We start from the raw sequence: 18,711 nt of genomic DNA, 5'->3' as shown, positions 1-18,711 counted from the left end.
TACATAACTACTGAAAACTTTAGCAAAGCCTTATTCAGTTAATTCGAGACATTCAAATATTGACGGAAAGTAATTCTTCGGAGGCTGGAACATACCAAGGGACAAACACAACACAATATTGACCTTGCATATTACGCATTTTGATGTATCTGGAAAAATAGCAGTTGCACTTATTTCACAGCTTCTCTCACGAAGTTAAAGAGAAACACCCTCTCTGCAAGTTGTCGTTCTGCTGTTCTCAGGACAGAGCATCCAGATCCACAAGGGACACTGGAATTGTATCACCTACTTTGTGTAATATGTGTAACCTAAAGCAAGCAAGCAAAAGCTAACATGAACCTAATGACATTGACGACTGTTAGGGTCGATTCACACGATGCAACTTTAGTTGCGCGCAACCAGGTTGCGCCACCAAGTTGCACCGTGTGAACGCGAAGCTTTGGTTGTGCAACTCGAGTTGCAGGAGTTGCAGAGCCGATCGCTTCACGAGCGATTTCTCCTGCAACTCTAGCTGCAACCTGTCAATCACACGGCTCCGCCTTGCAAGCGCAACCAATCAGGAAGACTTCCATGTGTCAGTTATTGCAGCGGCAGTACGCGAGACGATGAAATTATCACTAACCAGTGGAAATTATGCAAAATTATCAAACTCGCAACGGATTGAACTCGTAACGAGCAGAAGTCGCAGTGCGATTGGACGAAAATGATGACAACGATGTTTTTCGCGCCATCTGGCGAGCTCGGTGACAACTACGGTATTCCGAGTTGCTCGCCGTATGAAAGGAACCTTTTTGGTGCAACTTCGGTTGCGTGCAACTATAGCGGAAACCGAGTTGCAGCAAAAAGTTGCATCGTGTGAATCGACCCTTACTTCTTAGGGTCGATTCACACGATGCAACTTTAGTCGCGCCACCAAGTTGCACCGTGTGAACGCGAAGCTCTGGTTGCGCAACTCGAGTTGCAGGAGTTGCAGAGCCGATCGCTTCACGAGCGATTTCTCCTGCAACTCTAGCTGCAACCTGTCAATCACACGGCTCCGCCTTGCAAGCGCGACCAATCAGGAAGAGTTCCATGTGTCAGTTATTGCAGCGGCAGTACGCGAGACGATGAAATTATCACTAACCAGTGGAAATTATGCAAAATTATCAAACTCGCAACGGATTGAACTCGTAACGAGCAGAAGTCGCAATGCGATTGGACGAAAATGATGACAATGATGTTTTTCGCGCCATCTGGCGAGCTCGGTGACAACTACGGCATTCCGAGTTGCTCGAAAGGGACCGTTTGAAAGGGACCGTTTTGGTGCAACTTCGGTTGCGTGCAACTATAGCGGAAACCGAGTTGCAGCAAAAAGTTGCATCGTGTGAATCGACCCTGACACATGGAAGTCTTCCTGATTGGTCGCGCTTGCAAGGCGGAGCCGTGTGATTGACAGGTTGCAGCTAGAGTTGCAGGAGAAATCGCTCGTGAAGCGATCGGCTCTGCAACTCCTGCAACTCGAGTTGCGCAACCAGAGCTTTGCGTTCACACGGTGCAACTTGGTGGCGCAACCTGGTTGCGCGCAACTAAAGTTGCATCGTGTGAGTCGACCCTTACTCTGTGTGCAGGAGCCAGTAACAGAGCTGTAACGTAAGCATGGAAGCAATATTGCAGAACGGCCAATGGGCAAATGATAGAGCACCACTAGTCAGATTGCTTTCAAATGGAACACCAATTTCTATTTTCTTCTTTGAGGTTGTGAACTTGGGTCCAATCTTGATTCGCCCGGCTGAAAGTAAAAGGTCATGATCAACTTGCAACAAAAGACTATATATGTAGTAATTACACACATATTGAGTGAAAACGATGGACACAGCTAGCAAAATACTTTCAATTTGGAGTAACGTAATATAGGATAGCGAATTGTGTTGTTTTTGCATCCAGTGAGAATGTGCGTGAATGCGTCGTCTGCAAATGACAGAAAGCAATGACAACAAAGAAACCACTCTGTTTTGCGATGCAGACTACCGTGGAAGCAAGGAAGTCAGTATACTCACTGTCAGCAGCTTGGCATCTAACCAATTACCACATACTTACAGTCAGGAAAGGGTAACGGTAATGGTAACGAAAACAGAAACGATTATGTATTATCGAAATTGGAGATGTTTACAGTAACGGAAACAGAAACGCGTACCACGGTCCTCCATTACCGGAAACAGAAACGGAAATGAAAATTATCGTCCGGTATTGAATTCAGGTGACGGCTATTCCTGCTGTGCGATGGAATTTGCGTGACTTTCCATTTTTGTTTTCGTATTTTGATGACTCCATTCTGTGTAATGCTCTACATAGTAGAGCATTACAGGGTAATGCTCTACCCTGTAAGCTGTACCCTGCAGGGTAATGCTCTACATAGTACATGAAAGCATGGAAAGAATGCACATTAATGGATCTCGAGGGTGCATCCGTCACTTACCTCGTCCGAGTCCTCGTAACTCCATGACTTCAACACATGGCTATACTCCACCATAGCAAGAAGATGAGAACTATTTTTAGTTACTTATTTAGAACTTTGACTTATTTAGAACACCGTGGCCATGGCAGTATTATTTACTACTAAGAACGTCCGCTTATGAATGCGACATTGTATGAAGGTTACGCCCGTCTTGGGTTGCTGGACTCCGAGTGACGAAAGACATGCTCCTACATTATTTAGGCTCGCAAGATGTGCGCATCCCAACGACGCAAAATTACTTGTGTAGTGTGTACGTGCGACACTCAAGCAGCACTTGGGCAAACCAGGGTGCTAATAGAGCCGGACGGGCTGTCCTCCCGCAGCTCTGTAACGGCCGTTCCATTACCGAAAACAGTAACGGAAACATAACGGAAATGAAATCGCAAGGCCGGTATCAGAAACGGATAACGGAAACTAAAATATAGCAGTAACGAAAATGAAAACGGTAACGAAAATATCTGTCCATTATCCTTCCCTGTTTACAGTGCAGTTCTTACATAATTACAGTACTTACTTGTAGTATCAGCAGTGCCATGCAGATATACTTGGTAACGAGGTGCTATTAAGTTGTAGTCTCCCACTTTTACAGGCGTCTTGAAGCTGCACCACACGCGTTCACCATCTTGCTCAGTATCTACTTCTTCTATAACCTGTATTTGTTGGAAAGCACCTTTAATGACTCTTTACACTACAAACATTAACCATAGTTCTATGTGCTGGATACTGTGAAGACCCACAAAGGACCTTCATAGAAAACTGCCTCAAAGGGCATCCCGAGATCCGATTATTTTTATTTTTTATTCATGCAATTACTTATAGGGCGAGTGGTGAAAACTCTGCTTGGGAGGCGTCAACAAGTCACGAAGGAAACAATTTTTTGTTTATGTTAGTGCCGCGAAGCAACTGTGGCTACGAGCAGAGTACAGATGTGGACAGATGGAGAGAGGACAGCAGGAGAGAATGGGCGACGGGGTGGGGGGGGTTACTATGCGTTTTGGGCTGACTTCACGGGGAACTGTGCCAACATCAATCTGGAAAGTCTGCTAGAAAACCCGGAGAAAACCTCAGACAGCACAGCCGTTGCCGGAATTTGAGCCTGTGTCACCTTGCCAGTATGGTTACCGGTCCTTTTCTTTTATTGAGGGAATTAACGGAATGGAATTGGGTTGCCAAGCCGTTCCAGGAGTGGGAACTGACCATACCATTCTGAGGAACTGAAAGGAATTATTGCAAATCTCCATTCCTCGAAACGGAGTGGGAGACCTCATTCTGCAACCCTGATTTGGATGGCTTTTGTGACTCTGGGCTTTGGGTTTTCAGCTAAGGAGCGCTGTGTGTGTAATAGTGACAATCATGTGAGCCACTTTCATGGCTTATATAACACATACCCCTTCAGATTCCTGGAGTGAATCATCTTCGATTTCCACTGCGGCCCGGTCCTCGGTACGCCTACAGGAAAAGATCCTTATATCTTTCATCTGAAAAGTGGTAAAGAAAGCTTCTATGGATGTTCCATATAGTAACGAGAGAGCCTATGGTAAAGAGAAAACAAAAGGTCACACTGCAAAAACTATGCACTTCATACACTTCCTGAGGGACACTTTTCCAAGGCAAATGTTCAATGTTGAGGTTGTAAATATGGGCTCACTGTGTCGCGGTCATCTGTGAATCCAACAGCAACATACTGTCCAGTCTGAGGTGCCACGCCCCCTAGTACAACCTCAAGCGTTCGGTTATCAGGGGAGAGGCCGTACTTTAGTGTGATATCACAACGGCTTGCCTTGTCACACTTGGCTGCAGTACGTGACAATGTCACACAGCTCTTTGTACGACCGCATTCTGACATGGAAGGAGCTGGAATGTAAACGATCAAATCATTGCACACACACACGCATTGCCTGTGGTTACTAAAACAGGGATCCAGTTGCAGTTGAAAGTTGCTGGAAGCAGCTAGTTACAAGTGTAACCAGTAACTTTCCAAGTAACTACAGCTACTCTAACTTTAGTTGCCACTTGCAGCGAACCGTCGTATTCCCGCTCCACCTTGAAGGATTTTTAGAGCATTCTCAGCGCTTCAGGCACACGTAGCAAGCATCTGTTCCGTGCTGTTGGGAAGGCTCCCTGAAGCATACTATGCTTGAGAGAACCCTAAGGGCAGTGCCAGAATATGACGGTATAAGAGGTTAGCTTAGAGGTTAGATTTGTTAGCTTAGCTCAATTGGTAGAGCCCTGTACCGGTAATCCAGGAGATGTGGGTTCGATCCCTACAGCTGGCTAACCTTTTCAGTGACTTTCATCTTTCATCGTTTATGACAGTATCTCCTGGTGTGTCAGCGAGAAACAGGGAAAATATTCTTCGATGTGATGTGCTGTGTTGGTGTGCTCCAAGTAACTATCCAGCAGATCACAGAAGAAAACCATCACAATCATTCTAAATGTCAAAATAACTCACGAAATGTGTCCACCAGAAAATTGCTTTTGACTTCAATGTTATACCAGTACTCATCGTTCACCACAAATGTGCCCCTGTAAAAGATGGAGCTTTTAGTATGTTCATCTTCCAAGAAGGAAGTCCACTGTGTACAACCTTAGAGCTATATTTATATCGGAGATGTCCGTGGGCATCCACTCGAACCAGAAAGACGATTTGGGAGAAAAGTCCTTGTTAGTGACAGCATTCGGCGGGCCACCGTCGCACTGAACTGGCACCAGGTTATCGGAGAAGTTCTTAAAGTATCCGAGCGGTTTGCCTTCTATACCTTCCCGAAACACCAGCATCAGAGCATTGACATCCACTCCATTTTTAATATTCACCGTCACTGCATAAACGGGTAAATCCATATTATTGTGTCACGGTCACACTCCGAAAGACTACCATCATGTGCACCAAAGTGGTACCAATATAACGGCCGTATATCAATCATCAATGGGTATCTGTGGCAAAACGTAACCACTGTGTAGAAATGCAGGCGGGTACAGTGATGACAATTTCATTCCCTTGCCGTAAGATACAGATGTAATCACCAAGGGCCCTAGCTCTCCGTACCAAAAATATGCAAATTTCGTATCGGTCTCGTATGGGCAGGCACCTTGGATGTGTTTTCTGCTTGCTTATTATTTGGTAGTGTTTGCATGCAGTTGTCATTGCCCGCCTGAGCGTTCCCCACTACGGCAAGCAGTCCCATCACCATTGCCACCACCATTACTGTAACATGTATATGCAGTGCTCTGTTATGTATTGTAAGAAATGGCAAACACTATTTTTTGTGCATCTTTGGCATTGGAATACGCATAATACACACGTGTCATCATAACAATGTCTTTGGAACAAAAATATACCCTGCAGACAGATGACACTTCGCAAGAAGGAAGAAGCTTTCGCATAAACCTGTTAGGATTGATTACAATGACTGTAAAATGGAGAAGTGACCACCACCACCACTAGAGTCACTAAATACAGGTAACCACCACCAGGGGGGAAGTGACATGGACCATTTGCATAATCGTCCTTTCATTTCCTCCTATAGTCACCAGCGACCTAAAAGGCTTGGAAGCCTTAATGTGTACGCTGCTACTGTTGGGCGTATACCTCACGCACAAAATTCTAAAATTTTCAGGACACTCACAAAATATGGTGGTCTGCAGGTCGTGCAGCGCGCTGGATAAGTACTGTGCAACTCACCTCGGAAAGGCTTGGTTCGACGAATTTTTTTATCAAACTCAAAACTTTCTGATAGCGGGAAACCCCGATCGGACCTCTTGAGTTCCACTTCTCTCGCGGCAAGACCGTTATCGGTGCAGTTAACAATTGGACACAATGTCTTGCAGGCTTCTTTTGCAAAGCCCTTTTTATAAGCTCCTGCTTCATATAGGCAAAGACATAGCCATATAGTGAGGACGACGAGAGTCATGCGTATCAGCAGCATGGAAGTAAAAAAACTAAGGGCACGCCCTAAGCAGCCCCCCACAGCTCTCGCAAAATCTGTATCAAAATGCCAACCAACTCAGTCCTCTTCAAGCAGGGCAAAGCAGACTCTCCTGACTGCTCAACGTGTATGCTTCCCGATACCACCCACCGTGTCGTCACTCAGTGCAAGAAGTTCTCCAAAGAACGTGAACAATTAGGCAAGGAACTAAGAAAGCTTAGTCACACGCCTCTCACCTTTGCCAAGATAATGGGCAATTGGAATACAAGCTCAGATCGAAAAATTGCACTCAGTGTGCTGTGTGACTTCCTCAAAGAAACGCAAATCGTGCAGAAATATTAGGACAGGTCCACTGAAGAAGAAACTCCGCATGTTGACAATCAGCAGATAGATCCAAAGTGCAAAGGATGATCCTCCTGCGATCTATAAATGTAATAATCAACAAGCTACCTAATCCAGCTAACCCCCTTTCCCCAGCCGACATACAAGCGAAGAAGAGGAACGTACTCCCCAACTAAAAGAAATGGAGCAGCAGACCCCAAACTCGGGCGTCACCAAGCTCCAAAACGCAGCTACTTCTATTTCTACTCTACTCTCTACTCTGTATCAAAATGCGTGTTACTGGTTACTGCGCACGGAGCAATCCGTGCCTCTCTATTGGTCGGACGCCTTTGATCGTGTGGCTCGATGAACATGTTCGAGCGCCGTCAGATCTGCATAGCGGTGACAAGAAAATACGATTCATGAAGCAGCATTTTGTGTTTGACGTGTAGCAGGCAAGGACATGATGATCAAGCGATTGTGCGCAAGTATGTGACAGTTGTTCGTTGCTGGGAATAAGCTGTGTCGATATGCGTATTTTGCAAGTTGGAACTTTGTTCCAGTGTGCTAGGAAGCGCTACGCAATGGACTCAGTACGCTCAGTGCATGTATATGTGTCAACCTGCCGATTGTGTCAGTATAAATAAATTTGTTCATTACGACACTTTTCGCAGATGTTTGGGAATCACGGAATAACTTTACGACGTGCATGAAAGCTAGTAGACTTAGAGGTGAGGGGTAGCCGGTACAGGCGTACAGGCCAGTATGGAAAGCAGAAGTCAGCCACAGCCAGAACCGGTCGGGCTGCGAGCCGGACGGAAAGACTTCTGATTGGAGGATTGAGGAAGCAACCGCTGCACTCTCATTGGTCGTGTGCCCAGTGTTGTGTGAATTTAGCTATACTATGGGGAGTTGTGACCCGCGCATGGCATTGTGGTTAGTTTCTTACTTCTTACCTCCATGATGGTGTGGAGTCACTCCATTGTAGAGTACTGACCATGCAATTTTACACGTTTATTTTACAATATCAAAGTTATTTCGTCGTTTTGTGGTCTGGAATAGGGAAGCATGAAATTTTAACACAGTGTATGCAGCCAAAATGCACGTGCTGAACACGCAAGTTGAAATAATAGCCTGCTTAATGTTCCGTGTTCCATACTCTGAAGTATACAGTGACTCCTCAGTGAGGTCTCGTCGTGCTGAGGAGGAGGAGGAGGAGTGTCGTTGAGAGGAACCCGAGAGGTCTGCCTGCCTGATTAGGCGGCATGTTTCTCGGGAAGGGAAAGGTGATGGAGAGGAGGAGAGGAAAGGGTGAAGTGGAAGACCGAGCGGAATCCGCTCGGGGGGAGGATAGCTACGTCCATGGGCCGACTTCAGGGGAACTGTGCCGGCATACGCCTATTACACATCTGAGGGAAAACCCAGGAAAAACCCCAGACGGCACAGCCGGCCCGCGGATTCGAACCGCGGACCTCCCAGTCTCCAAGCGCACGCGTCGTGCTGGAGGAGGAGTGTCGTTGGGAGGAACCCGAGAGGCCTGCCTGCCTGATTAGGCGGCATGTTTCTCGGGAAGGCAAAGGTGGTGGAGAGGAGGAGAGGAAAGGGTGAAGTGGAAGACCGAGCGGAATCCGCTCGGGGGGAGGGATCACTTCAGGGGTACTGTGCCGGCATACGCCTATTACACATCTGAGGGAAACCCAGGAAAAACCCCAGACGGCACAGCCGGCCCGCGGATTCGAACCGCGGACCTCGCATTTCGCATAGGAGTGACGTCATGCGCGGAAGCGCCGATTGGTAGATTCTCGTTGAAAGTTGCCATAGCATTGCGCATTGCACCATAGTCCAGGCATAAAAAGGATTGAAACTTCCGTTTCTTCTTCAGAAAAAGAATTGGGCGTTTTTGGGTTTGGTGGAGCTATGGCTGGAGAACATTTTGCAGAGCGTCCAATTTTTCCATGCATTTATAAGGTCCCACCAAACATTAACGGGAGCGTATGAATTTTCTTTTTTTTTTTAAGTTACAGGAATTCACGACGTCAAACCAACCCACGAAGTGAAACTTCTGTCCATAGTTAGAAAGTTTCTTCTTTTTTCAACGTGTTCGACACTGGACATTATTTCACCACACTTAACACTATGCTTGATTCCAAGGAAGTGGTTGGATGTCACAGAAGCAGCAACAATTCCCAATATCCTAGCAAAGCCTCAGACTTCTAGAAATCTGACCCAGACAAAACTAAATATGTTGCAGTTGCAATTCCCCTACCGCCTTGATTGTAAACTGTTCAGACGATTAAGATGCAGAGCTAATTTTTTTAGAGGCATTCAGAAAATTTATTGGTGAAGACATCAAACACACACGACATGCACATGGATCACTTTATAGTGCTAAAATGTTTTCATTTCATTTCTATATACAATGTTGAGACATAGCACACTGTACTATAAAATGCCACAGGTTAAAAACGGTAAAATTGCAACAGTGATGTTCCGAGCTATGTACACATGAAGTAGCCTCGCACGATGTGTATCATGATTGTATGTGAGTGCCCTGAGTCCACATCCTACAGTGGCAAATGGGGAACCAAGGCCACTTCATAGAACACCCTGTAACAAGCACAAGAAATAGTACAGATTGCCAAGGCACTACAGCGCGACTTCCAGAAATAATACTCACTTGTGGGAATATTTTGACCTAATGGTTTCAAGGCTTGGGGATTGCTTCTCAGCAATGAGCTTATTAAGATGATGCTGTAGATCTAAGAGTTCAGACTCCTTATACCCACTGTAGTATTCTAATGTACAATTCTGCCATAAAGAGACGGAGAAACAAAACAGGAAGGTTGATAAGTGGTTATGACACACATGAAGCACACAAGAATAGTAGAACACCTCTATAGTGAAATTGGTAGAACCATTAAAAAACTTCACTATGTCAGTAGTTCATGGTTGAGATTTCAAAACATGGGGCAGCAGGTTTATATCGTTCACAACATCCATATCAGAGGCATTCCGATGGGGGGCAGCAGCCCTGGGCACCTGGTTCTGGAAGCTAGGATGGACTATTTCTGTGTTCTTATGAGTTAAGTTGACGCCGAATAATCTTGCATGCACATACACATTACAGTTAGAGCCTGAAGTTTTCGGGAAATATTTTTTTCTAAACTCGGAGGGTAAAAATCGGGTATATAAACATGTGCTCTAAATTCATGCGAATTCGGGTGGAAAAACTTCCAGTATGCTAAATTCGGTGAGAAAACGTGCTCAGTTACTCAAACTAACCGTATTGGTTTGGTACAAACGGTGATGCAACTGCATTTGCTGCCAAACAAGTTAGTGTGCATTCCTACGGACTTCTCAGTGAGGGCAATTTAACGGGTAAGAATCGGGTTTCACCCTAAAGCGGCAAACTTCAATTCCGGGTGCAAGTTCGGGGAAGAATCGGGTTAAACCCTAAAACTTCAGGCTCTAATTACAGTTGCCTCCAGTACAGTTCCAAATGCCATCTCTTGTATTTCCGTATGACCAGTCTGCTACAATTCTGCTTGGTAGGTATAAGGTACCACACAAAACAGCATACTTTCTAGCTGCAGACACCTGGATGTCTTACCCACTGTAGGTTCTTCATACGCAGTGCCTGCAGGAGGGCAGCTGCTGCCAGGAGAGACTCCCTTCGATCAATCAGTGTGTAGTCGAGGAGAGAAAGTTCAAGGACATAGCGTGCCAAAGTGAGCAGTTCCAACGGAAGACCGTTGCAACGGGCGTAGCGTCGCAGGAATCTGTACGACAGTGGCATCCCAAGCTGGAAATCCATCGTTTTCAACAATTTCACCTGCACATAAGGTTCACCTTTCAGCAACCGGAACAGGTGCATCTACTAGAGGTGTTACTAGGCCCTGCTTGCAAAAACATTGAGGAACTTCATCAGTGCCGTCATCGGCTGCTTTGGCAGCGTTGAGGACTGTAGTGCATGCCCCCGAGGGGTCTCCTCAACGTTCATGCAAGTGGGTCACAGACGTTGTTCACTTTATTGGAAGCACAAAGGGGAATTTTTAACCCCCACTGTATCCTGCATGCAGTTGCTACGTAGGGTTACCAAGAGGCCGGTATTTTGCACGCTCTGCCGGTTGCCGCTAGGAAGGTGATACCGGCAGCTTTTTGCCGGTATTTGTGGCTCAAGACCTTTCATGTGGGCTTTTACGGGGTTTTCCCTTCAACATTTCACTACAGCTTGAATAAATCTGGAGCACAGACTCAACTCCACAGTCACCAGTAGTTTTCTTAGTTATTCATTATTACTATTATTCATTGTTATTATTACCACTGTTATTCATCAAGTCTTGTGTTCGGTGAGGACAAGACCAGTGGTTGTGCAAGGCTGTTGGTGGTTGCGTCGAGCCAGCTAGAATGTTCCTCACCCACTTTCCCTTTCCTCCTTCCCCTCTATTCTACCTCCTCTCCCTCAGCCGGTATTTTTCACTCCGAAAGGTGGCAACCCTATCGCTACGCCATTCTCTCGTCCCAACTTCTTGCGTAGTTAGATTATGCGCTTCCCTTTCTTATCCAGCTTTTGCAGACGTGTTGAAAAGCACTTGGCTCTCACCTCCAGACTTATAATCTCTTTGCGGCTGTAGGCATCGTCACAGATATAGAGGAAGTCCTCCACTGAAGGGGGACAACGTTCATCAAACTTTGAGGCAACAAAGAGTGCCGTTGCTCCGAGGAGCTGCAGTGTGGCTTTGCCAACGACTACTTTCGACAGATAAGTGTCCACAAGCTTGACTGCCAAGTACAGGGTTTCGTGGTTCAGCTCAAAGCTCTCCTGCACCTCCACCATCCAATCCACGAGGATCGCACGCATGGTGGCCGACAGCTCGGGCTGCATGTCCAGGTAGAGAGGAACGAGGAATGCTACCTGCAGATGATCAAGCAGGCGTGTCAGATGGATACTCTTCGGTGTATTTCGGGATTCCCGATATACTCCACTATGCAAAGGCAATGACACATGCGTCCCAGGGCAACATGGTAGGTCACTGACAGCACCAGCACCTACTTTTCACTTCCAGGAGTGACAAATGGGAAATTCCCCCCCCCCCCCTTGTATTCTTGCTCCCCAAACGTTGTCTTTTGCGCCCCTTTAGGCAAGCTTCGTGTGTGTGTGTGTGTGTAGGGGGGGGTGACAGCAGATGTGCCCCCAACGCCTGCCCTGGTCACTGTGATGACAACATGCACTTAGAGCTAAGCCATTGACGATGCTGAATTCTATTACTAAGCTGAGTTGTTGTCTACTAAGCTAGTCTTTGTCCTAGTTTGAAGCATGCACTGTAAATACAGAAAAAAAGTATTACCCTCCCAATGTTGGTCACACAACAGAAAAAAAAAAAAAAAAAACACACAAAAAGGTTAAATACTGAACAGTCTTTGCCAATTTCCAACCCGTACACGGCGAGGTCGCTGTGCTGCACGGGTAGTCATGTGGCAACAGAGACAGAGACGAGAAACTTTCTTTTACATTATTTGAAAGATGCACGACACAAAAAAAAAAAAAAACACAAAACAATAGACAGACGAGGGACAGTGCATCCCATGTCTATCCGTTGTTGTTGTCTGCACCTCTGTTAGCGTACAAAGCTGCTCCTCTCTCCTGCCGGTGTGCAGACATTAGCACACATCACTTGCAGGCACTAGAATACTGTACTGACCTCTCTCTCCCTGTAATAGTTGAAGATGTCCGCAGCATAATTGGACTCGGCAAAAGGATCATTTCTGCAGTCTGAATCGTAGTCTGAGACTCCTGCTGGCACCGCTGCAACTGTCACATTGGACTGGTCCGCACCCGTAACATCTAGTACGCTGTGAGGAAAAAGGAAACCAGTTTCCACATTGCGCACAGCAGAAACTGCTCCCGCAGACACAAAGAAAATACCTGTTCTCCGAGGCAGTTGTGTACAGGGAGTCGTCAGTCTTGCAGGACTCCTGGGAAGACTTAATGGTGTCGCAGTCGGGAGCCTTGCCGAGGGAGCGCCGGTTCTGCTTTTTGGAGGGTAGTGCAGTCCGACACGGGTTAGTGATGTCACCGAGCACAGCTCGTTTTCGGGGCACCTTCTCGGGAGACTTGCCCGCCGGTCGCTTCAGGCTCGGTACTGCCTGCTTGTGATTACATTTTGACTCAGGGTCATCGAGTAAGACGATGGTAGAAAATTTGAAACAATGAAACGTGTCTGGTAAAGATTAGATGTCCAATAGCCTTTATAAGTATGGTCCCCGCTCAATTTTTGAAGAATAACTCGTGGGTCTTTCGAGGACCTTTTAAGGCGGCGTCATTATGCCTGGGATGTAAAACACTGTTTGTGACCAGACCTTCAATATTTATAAGGTACAGATGTCATACAACGGGATGTGTGGAGACTGTGCAACCGTGCTCAATGCCCCAACCTATACCAAGCCACGCCATTATGTTGCGAGTGTTATAAATTTGTCCACGAAAACGGAGGCAATAGCTTTGGAATCTGCAACTGAACTCTAAAATGTGGCACACCTGACGTTTGTGACGCGGCGTCTGCATTTTCAAGGAACCCTATTTAAAAAAGGAAGGGTAATTGAGCATGCATCTGAAATTTGTCTGCTTTTTGTTTTTTCCCTTTGCAGTTTCGTTAAAGTTCGGAAGGTGACTTTTTAGCGCCCTTTCTGGCTGACTCCGGAAGACCTCCCCCGCCCTTGTTCCCCGTAGACGCAGGCCCTAGCTTTTGAGTCAAACTTATCGATAACGTCGACTACCTTGTAGCTGGGTTGTGGGTTTGCCACTGTGGTTGCCACTCTGCGACTGGACGACGCTCTCGTTGTCATGGGTGCATTCATGCTGACAAAGAAGGAGACATGTTTTAAGCGCGGCAAACGGGGAAAAAAAGTGGAAACTTCGCAAAGGAGAAGACCAAATGATGCGGCGCAGCAACTAACAAGTATTCTTGAATTCACCGTAGCACTTGATCGAGGACCGATACCTAGATTCTACCATGCCGCGTTCAGCACCGCAGCTGAACTTGCGGTGCAGTTACTAGCATATGTTATGAAAATGACCAGTAAGTTGAGCAGAATATAACAGAAATATAAAATGAATGACCTACTGTGGGGAAATGACATTACAATTTATTTGCAAGCCGCCACGAGTGCGCAGTGCGAGCTCATTACAACTATCATGGCTTCTCCGCTACTCGACTAGCAACATACTGCAACATATTCGAGATGTGAATTTCCACTTACTTCAGCTTTTGATATAAGATGTCGTGCCCTTATGTTTTGGACACAACTATGCAAAGCCAACGACCCGAGAAGAACCTTGCAAAATCCCTCCAATAGTAGCAACCGGTTATCAGCTCCCCAACGACTGACAACTCCGATTCAAAATCTCCACCATGAAGGACGATAAAGGATTCCCGCGAATCACGTGAATAGCCTCGGCCCAGGTGGCATTAGTAAGAAGGAACCAAAAAGGAAACGCGAAGAAGACAAACATACACGAAAAAGAACTTATTTCAGAAACTTCGAATAACAATATGTAATACACGAGAGTTTCAGCTAATATTAGTGAAGTATTCGAAAGTGTACTCGTCTAGTAACGCGTCACAACGCCACTAGCCAAGCGCGGTCGCTCGCACTCGTGGGTGTATTTCGTTTCGTTTTTGGTGTTAGGTAACAGACACTGTCGAATCCCTGTACTTTAGGCGTATTCGAGATTAGCATTTCCTTTCGGACATGCAGAATTTTATAAACACTGTAAAGGGCACGGCTCTCGGTTGGGCAGAGTACGTGACTCCAGTTTTAAAGGTGTGCCATCATTCTGATGTCATGCGACTATGATTGGACTGCGATGTGTTGATTTCTCATGTTAACCTCCGTTTCTTACTCCCGAATTCTCTGCATAGGAGTCAAAGTTCAAAGAAACAGGGGTGATAACACCAGAAGAGGTATGTATTTACCCGACTGAGTTCCGCTGGTTTGTCACAAACAATTCTAATTTCTCTTCCTCCCTGTAGTTTGTTGTCGCGGGAGACCACCTTGTACATCATTGTCCCACTTGGCAATGGGCAGCGGGCGAAGACTCCGGCGTGAAGTCGTACCTACCACGGGACAAACAGTTCCTTGTCACACGCAATGGTATCTTATAGTACTTCTTGCTACTTGATAAAATGGTCCACACAGCTGACGGTCCCTCTCTCCAGTTCCTTGCTACAGGCGATGCAAACAAATGGAGTATTCCATGGAACAAGAAAAGGTTCTTGAGGAAGAGGGGGATGAAGATGGCGGTTGGGTGGACACACATCACTATGTGGGTTAGTCAGTGCGATTCTCAATATACGTAGATGGTTTTGTAGGACAGTCATTTAATTTACTTCTTTAATATTTTGAAAAATCTACAGATCCTTCTAGTTCGGGTCTAGCAGAGCATGTTCAGGAGATGACTTTAGAGCCTCATGTAAGCACTCTTTCAACAGGTTGGAATTGCATTGTCTTTGTGAACGATAAAATGTGGCTAAAGTCACGACACGACTCCTTGTATTTGTGCATCTGCTCTTTGCACATGTGTCTGCTGACTCTTTGCTTCCACTTGTTCTTTTCTTGAAATGCACACTTAAGCAGAAAGAAACTGCTTCACCCGTTCGCAAAGCAAAACCACGAGGTGCTGGAGATAATGCTGATGAAGATGATGATGATGATGACGATGAAGATGATGATGAAGAAGCAGCAGACATGGATGCTTTTGTAGAAAGTGGACTTCTTGATGCGGAGGACACTGTACGTTCATGAGCAACATTGTGTTACCTAGTTCACAAACTGAACATTATTTATTCATACACAGGATGCTCAAGCATTTGATCCTGCTGATATTGTCACGGAAGGTACAGCCCTAAAGTGTAGTGTTCCTCTTTCAGGCTACTGTGGTTCCCCAGACGATATCGGCTGCTGCAGCACCTCTAAGTGGTGGCATTGTCAGCACACGTACATACGATCTGAATATCACATACGACAATTACTACAGAACACCACGACTATGGCTATACGGATATGACGAGGTGAATACGGCCTACCTTATGTGGTTGGTAACTTGGGAAAAGGATAATTGAACTGTCTCTCATCATGCAGAACCGGGAACCCTTAGACATGGAAGCCATGTACGAGGATATAAGTCAGGATCACGCAAAGAAAACTGTCACCATGGAAATGCATCCACATCTTCCAGGTCCTCCCCTGGCCTCTGTACATCCTTGCAGGTGTGTCTTGTTATGCATCTTATTAAAACGAAATGTTCCTGGTAACGTCTGTTGGCATATGTCCCTGTCGATAGTGCTCAAATCTTGCTCAAAATAGGTGCTGCATTGTCACCTGCTGCATGGGCAGTCACTAAGCTATCGAGAATGGTATTTAAATTGACCTCAATTTTACTTCCAGGCACGCAGAGGTAATGAAGAAAATCATTCAAACAGTGACCGACGGTGGTGGTGAACTAGGTGTTCACATGTATCTCATTGTGTTCCTCAAGTTTGTACAAGCTGTCATCCCAACCATTGAGTATGACTACACACAAAACTTCAGCATGTGAGGACTGTTTTCGAGTATGAGATATTTTTTTTTAAGTAACATGTTGGTGTCACCAGTATTTTGTCTTCTCAGGCTTATCACAATGATCTGTAGACATATTAAATGAACATTTAATGATAATGAAAAATATTATTAGAAGCGTATTTGTGGCAGAGGGCAATGAGCGTGCAGTCACGCTGCTGCTGACCAGCTTTTCTCTTTCTGCAATCCACAAAACTGACCAAGTTAGGAAGCAGTTATGAAGACACATTAATTTTCCTCCAAATATGTACTGCATGTACTGCACGTACGAATTTGACATTGTTAGGTGCCTGCATGTGCAAGTGACAAATTCCAAAAAGCTTTTGAGTTACTTTTCAGTTGCTCGAAAGCAAAGCTCTCCTATGGATACCTGGATTGCACTACCAATTGCTTTCTGCTTTGCCTTCTGTCATGGGCAACTTTTGTGGTGACTTCGAGGTGTAAACACATTTCGTACGTATCATACTACATCTGTCTTTGCATGATTTGTATGTGAAGTATGTTAACATAAATGGGACACTTAATTAAACAAATACTGCAATAAACTTGCTCACCACTGTTCTAATTACAATTTAGTGTACAGTTAGAGGTGAGCAAATTGACAAAAAATGAGCAATTACTTGAGAATTATAACTTGAAAACTGAAAAACTATTTTCCGATGGTTATGGCTAGCTTTCTTGCAATCTGGGTAATTTTAAAAATTATCATCACCATCATAACGTTTGATTAAACCAAATTTACATGAATGTTGACATGCATGTGTAACACCTCATCTTTGCACCCTTAAGATGAAAAAAAAAAAAAAGTATCTCCCAAATGCCTCTCACCCTAATTGTTAGAAGTTGAACCATGCTGTAATGGAACATGAAACTATATGGATACTCTGTTGTGTGTGATACATTCAGGGCTTAGAAATAAAGTTTTTCATTAAGGAAACTTCACTGTATGTAGCCTTTAGTAAAGTGAAAACAACACTGCTGCCTTACAGAGTCATCTAGACGCTGTATGCCAAACTGCAGTGGTGTGTTAGTAGTTCAACTACATCTAGTGGAACCACTAACTTACGAGAAAACCGCAAAAAATGGGAGTAAGGATGGGTGTGCAGTAGTTTATCCAGAACCGAAAGCTCTGGGGGGGGGGGGGGGGGGTATTACAAAAAACTCGGGTGCACAGTTACATTGTAACAATAGTACACTGGAAAAATGTTTGGGTGTGTTGTTGCCATGGCAAATGTTGCCAAAACATTTGGGGGGGAGGGGGTTGGATAAACCACTGAGGGTGTGTGTTGCGTCTCCTCCTTCGTCCAATCTTTTCCTTTTTTTTACTGCGTTTTCCGTACTCTAATTTGCAACGTGAGTTTGCATAGCACCACGTGTCACCGTTTTGTGGCGACAAAATTTGATAAACTGGCCATGGTTCGGATGGCTATATGCCGACGTAAGCATCTTTTGGAAGTTCTGAAGCTCAGCTAGTTAGTGCTTACCCGTGAATAGAACTGCAACAGGTGGCGTAATTTCCGTGGACAACTTCTCAGGCAACCACCAGTGCTAGTGGAAAGTATATATATTTTTTCCTGATTTATTCACTTGGTATACTATGAAAAAAAAAAAAGGACAGCGACCAATTTTTTTGTTAAAAAATACTGCTTCTATACTTGTGTTAAAAAGAAAGTCCGCTCCCTACCGTAACTAAAATATGCGTTTGACAGCAAATGCGCGCACTCTCGCGCCAAATCGACATATATCCAGAGTTCTTCGCATTTTGTCGTGAAAGTTTGCTCTGGGGCACACGGGAAGGAACAAGCGCGAGAATCTCCTCGTCGGCTCGCGTGACGTTTCTCTGAAGTTGCGTTGGGACGGTCACGTGCGAGCCGTGAGCGCCCTCTCAAAACCTCCTCCTCAGCCTATTCTATGCAGGTGGAGCGTCGTCGTAGGCACGACGTAGGAACGCCCTCGTGTCTCGCGATGTCGTCACACTGACGGCGCGCATACGTCCCGTTGCGCGGGAATTTCAAGCCGCGTATACTCTACTCATTCGTAATAGCGATAATAAATTATACCGTAGACGAGCTGTGGTTCGGTATAAATTAGGAAAGTCACTACCCGTGGCAGCAAATATTTTCGAATTGATGCATCACCTCCCTAAAGAGTCCGGGGAAAACGTAGGGAAACTCTCCAGTACCAGAGCCGGTGCCAGTATTCATAGTCGAGTTTCTACGTTCTTCAGCATTTTGATGCACACGTCCAAAGCGATCTCGCAAGTAAGATGCAGTCACAGAAACAAAAGTGCCATCTCTTCAGGTAAGCAACAGCGAAAACAGTAAAAATATTTTTATTGCTGAATGAGGCACG

General features: G+C 45.5%; 3 protein-coding genes across 8 annotated transcripts; 1 reads left to right on the top strand and 2 right to left on the bottom strand.

Moving 5' to 3' along the window:
* Positions 1–1,515: 1,515 nt before the first annotated feature.
* On the bottom strand, positions 1,516–7,072 carry LOC135366957 (uncharacterized). The gene is made up of 7 exons (XM_064599978.1): positions 6,177–7,072; positions 5,082–5,313; positions 4,947–5,020; positions 4,143–4,348; positions 3,883–3,972; positions 3,009–3,144; positions 1,516–1,768 (listed from the first exon to the last, which is right to left on the bottom strand). The coding sequence occupies exons 1-7, from the start codon at positions 6,418–6,420 to the stop codon at positions 1,593–1,595; spliced, it is 1,158 nt and encodes a 385-aa protein (XP_064456048.1). The 5' UTR covers positions 6,421–7,072; the 3' UTR covers positions 1,516–1,592.
* A 1,976-nt stretch (positions 7,073–9,048) lies between these two features.
* On the bottom strand, positions 9,049–14,177 carry LOC135366951 (G2/mitotic-specific cyclin-B3-like). Of its 3 annotated transcripts, none has more exons than XM_064599967.1 (8): positions 14,002–14,177; positions 13,519–13,600; positions 12,668–12,891; positions 12,444–12,594; positions 11,345–11,656; positions 10,352–10,573; positions 9,419–9,549; positions 9,049–9,348 (listed from the first exon to the last, which is right to left on the bottom strand). In XM_064599967.1, the coding sequence occupies exons 2-8, from the start codon at positions 13,597–13,599 to the stop codon at positions 9,306–9,308; spliced, it is 1,164 nt and encodes a 387-aa protein (XP_064456037.1). In that variant the 5' UTR covers position 13,600; positions 14,002–14,177; the 3' UTR covers positions 9,049–9,305. The 3 variants fall into 3 exon arrangements, with proteins under 3 accessions (XP_064456037.1, XP_064456039.1, XP_064456038.1); XM_064599969.1 differs by having other exon boundaries at positions 12,668–12,888; XM_064599968.1 differs by lacking the exon at positions 14,002–14,177 and adding an exon at positions 13,699–13,778.
* On the top strand, positions 11,379–17,301 carry LOC135366952 (ubiquitin-like-conjugating enzyme ATG3). Of its 4 annotated transcripts, none has more exons than XM_064599970.1 (9): positions 11,379–11,766; positions 14,664–14,705; positions 14,775–14,895; positions 14,961–15,071; positions 15,159–15,214; positions 15,376–15,534; positions 15,672–15,812; positions 15,883–16,010; positions 16,189–17,301. In XM_064599970.1, exons 1-9 carry the CDS (start codon positions 11,650–11,652, stop codon positions 16,337–16,339), a joined length of 1,026 nt encoding a protein of 341 aa, XP_064456040.1. In that variant the 5' UTR covers positions 11,379–11,649; the 3' UTR covers positions 16,340–17,301. The 4 variants fall into 4 exon arrangements, with proteins under 4 accessions (XP_064456040.1, XP_064456041.1, XP_064456042.1 ...); XM_064599971.1 differs by having other exon boundaries at positions 11,381–11,766; positions 15,379–15,534; XM_064599972.1 differs by lacking the exon at positions 11,379–11,766 and adding an exon at positions 14,343–14,565.
* The last annotated feature ends 1,410 nt before the right edge of the window (positions 17,302–18,711 follow it).

Source organism: Ornithodoros turicata, chromosome 8 (genome assembly GCF_037126465.1).
Source record: "Ornithodoros turicata isolate Travis chromosome 8, ASM3712646v1, whole genome shotgun sequence".
Taxonomy (NCBI): Eukaryota; Metazoa; Arthropoda; class Arachnida; order Ixodida; family Argasidae; genus Ornithodoros; species Ornithodoros turicata.
The sequence above is the reverse complement of the archived record's forward strand: the minus strand, read 5'-3'. Positions and strand labels throughout refer to the sequence as shown.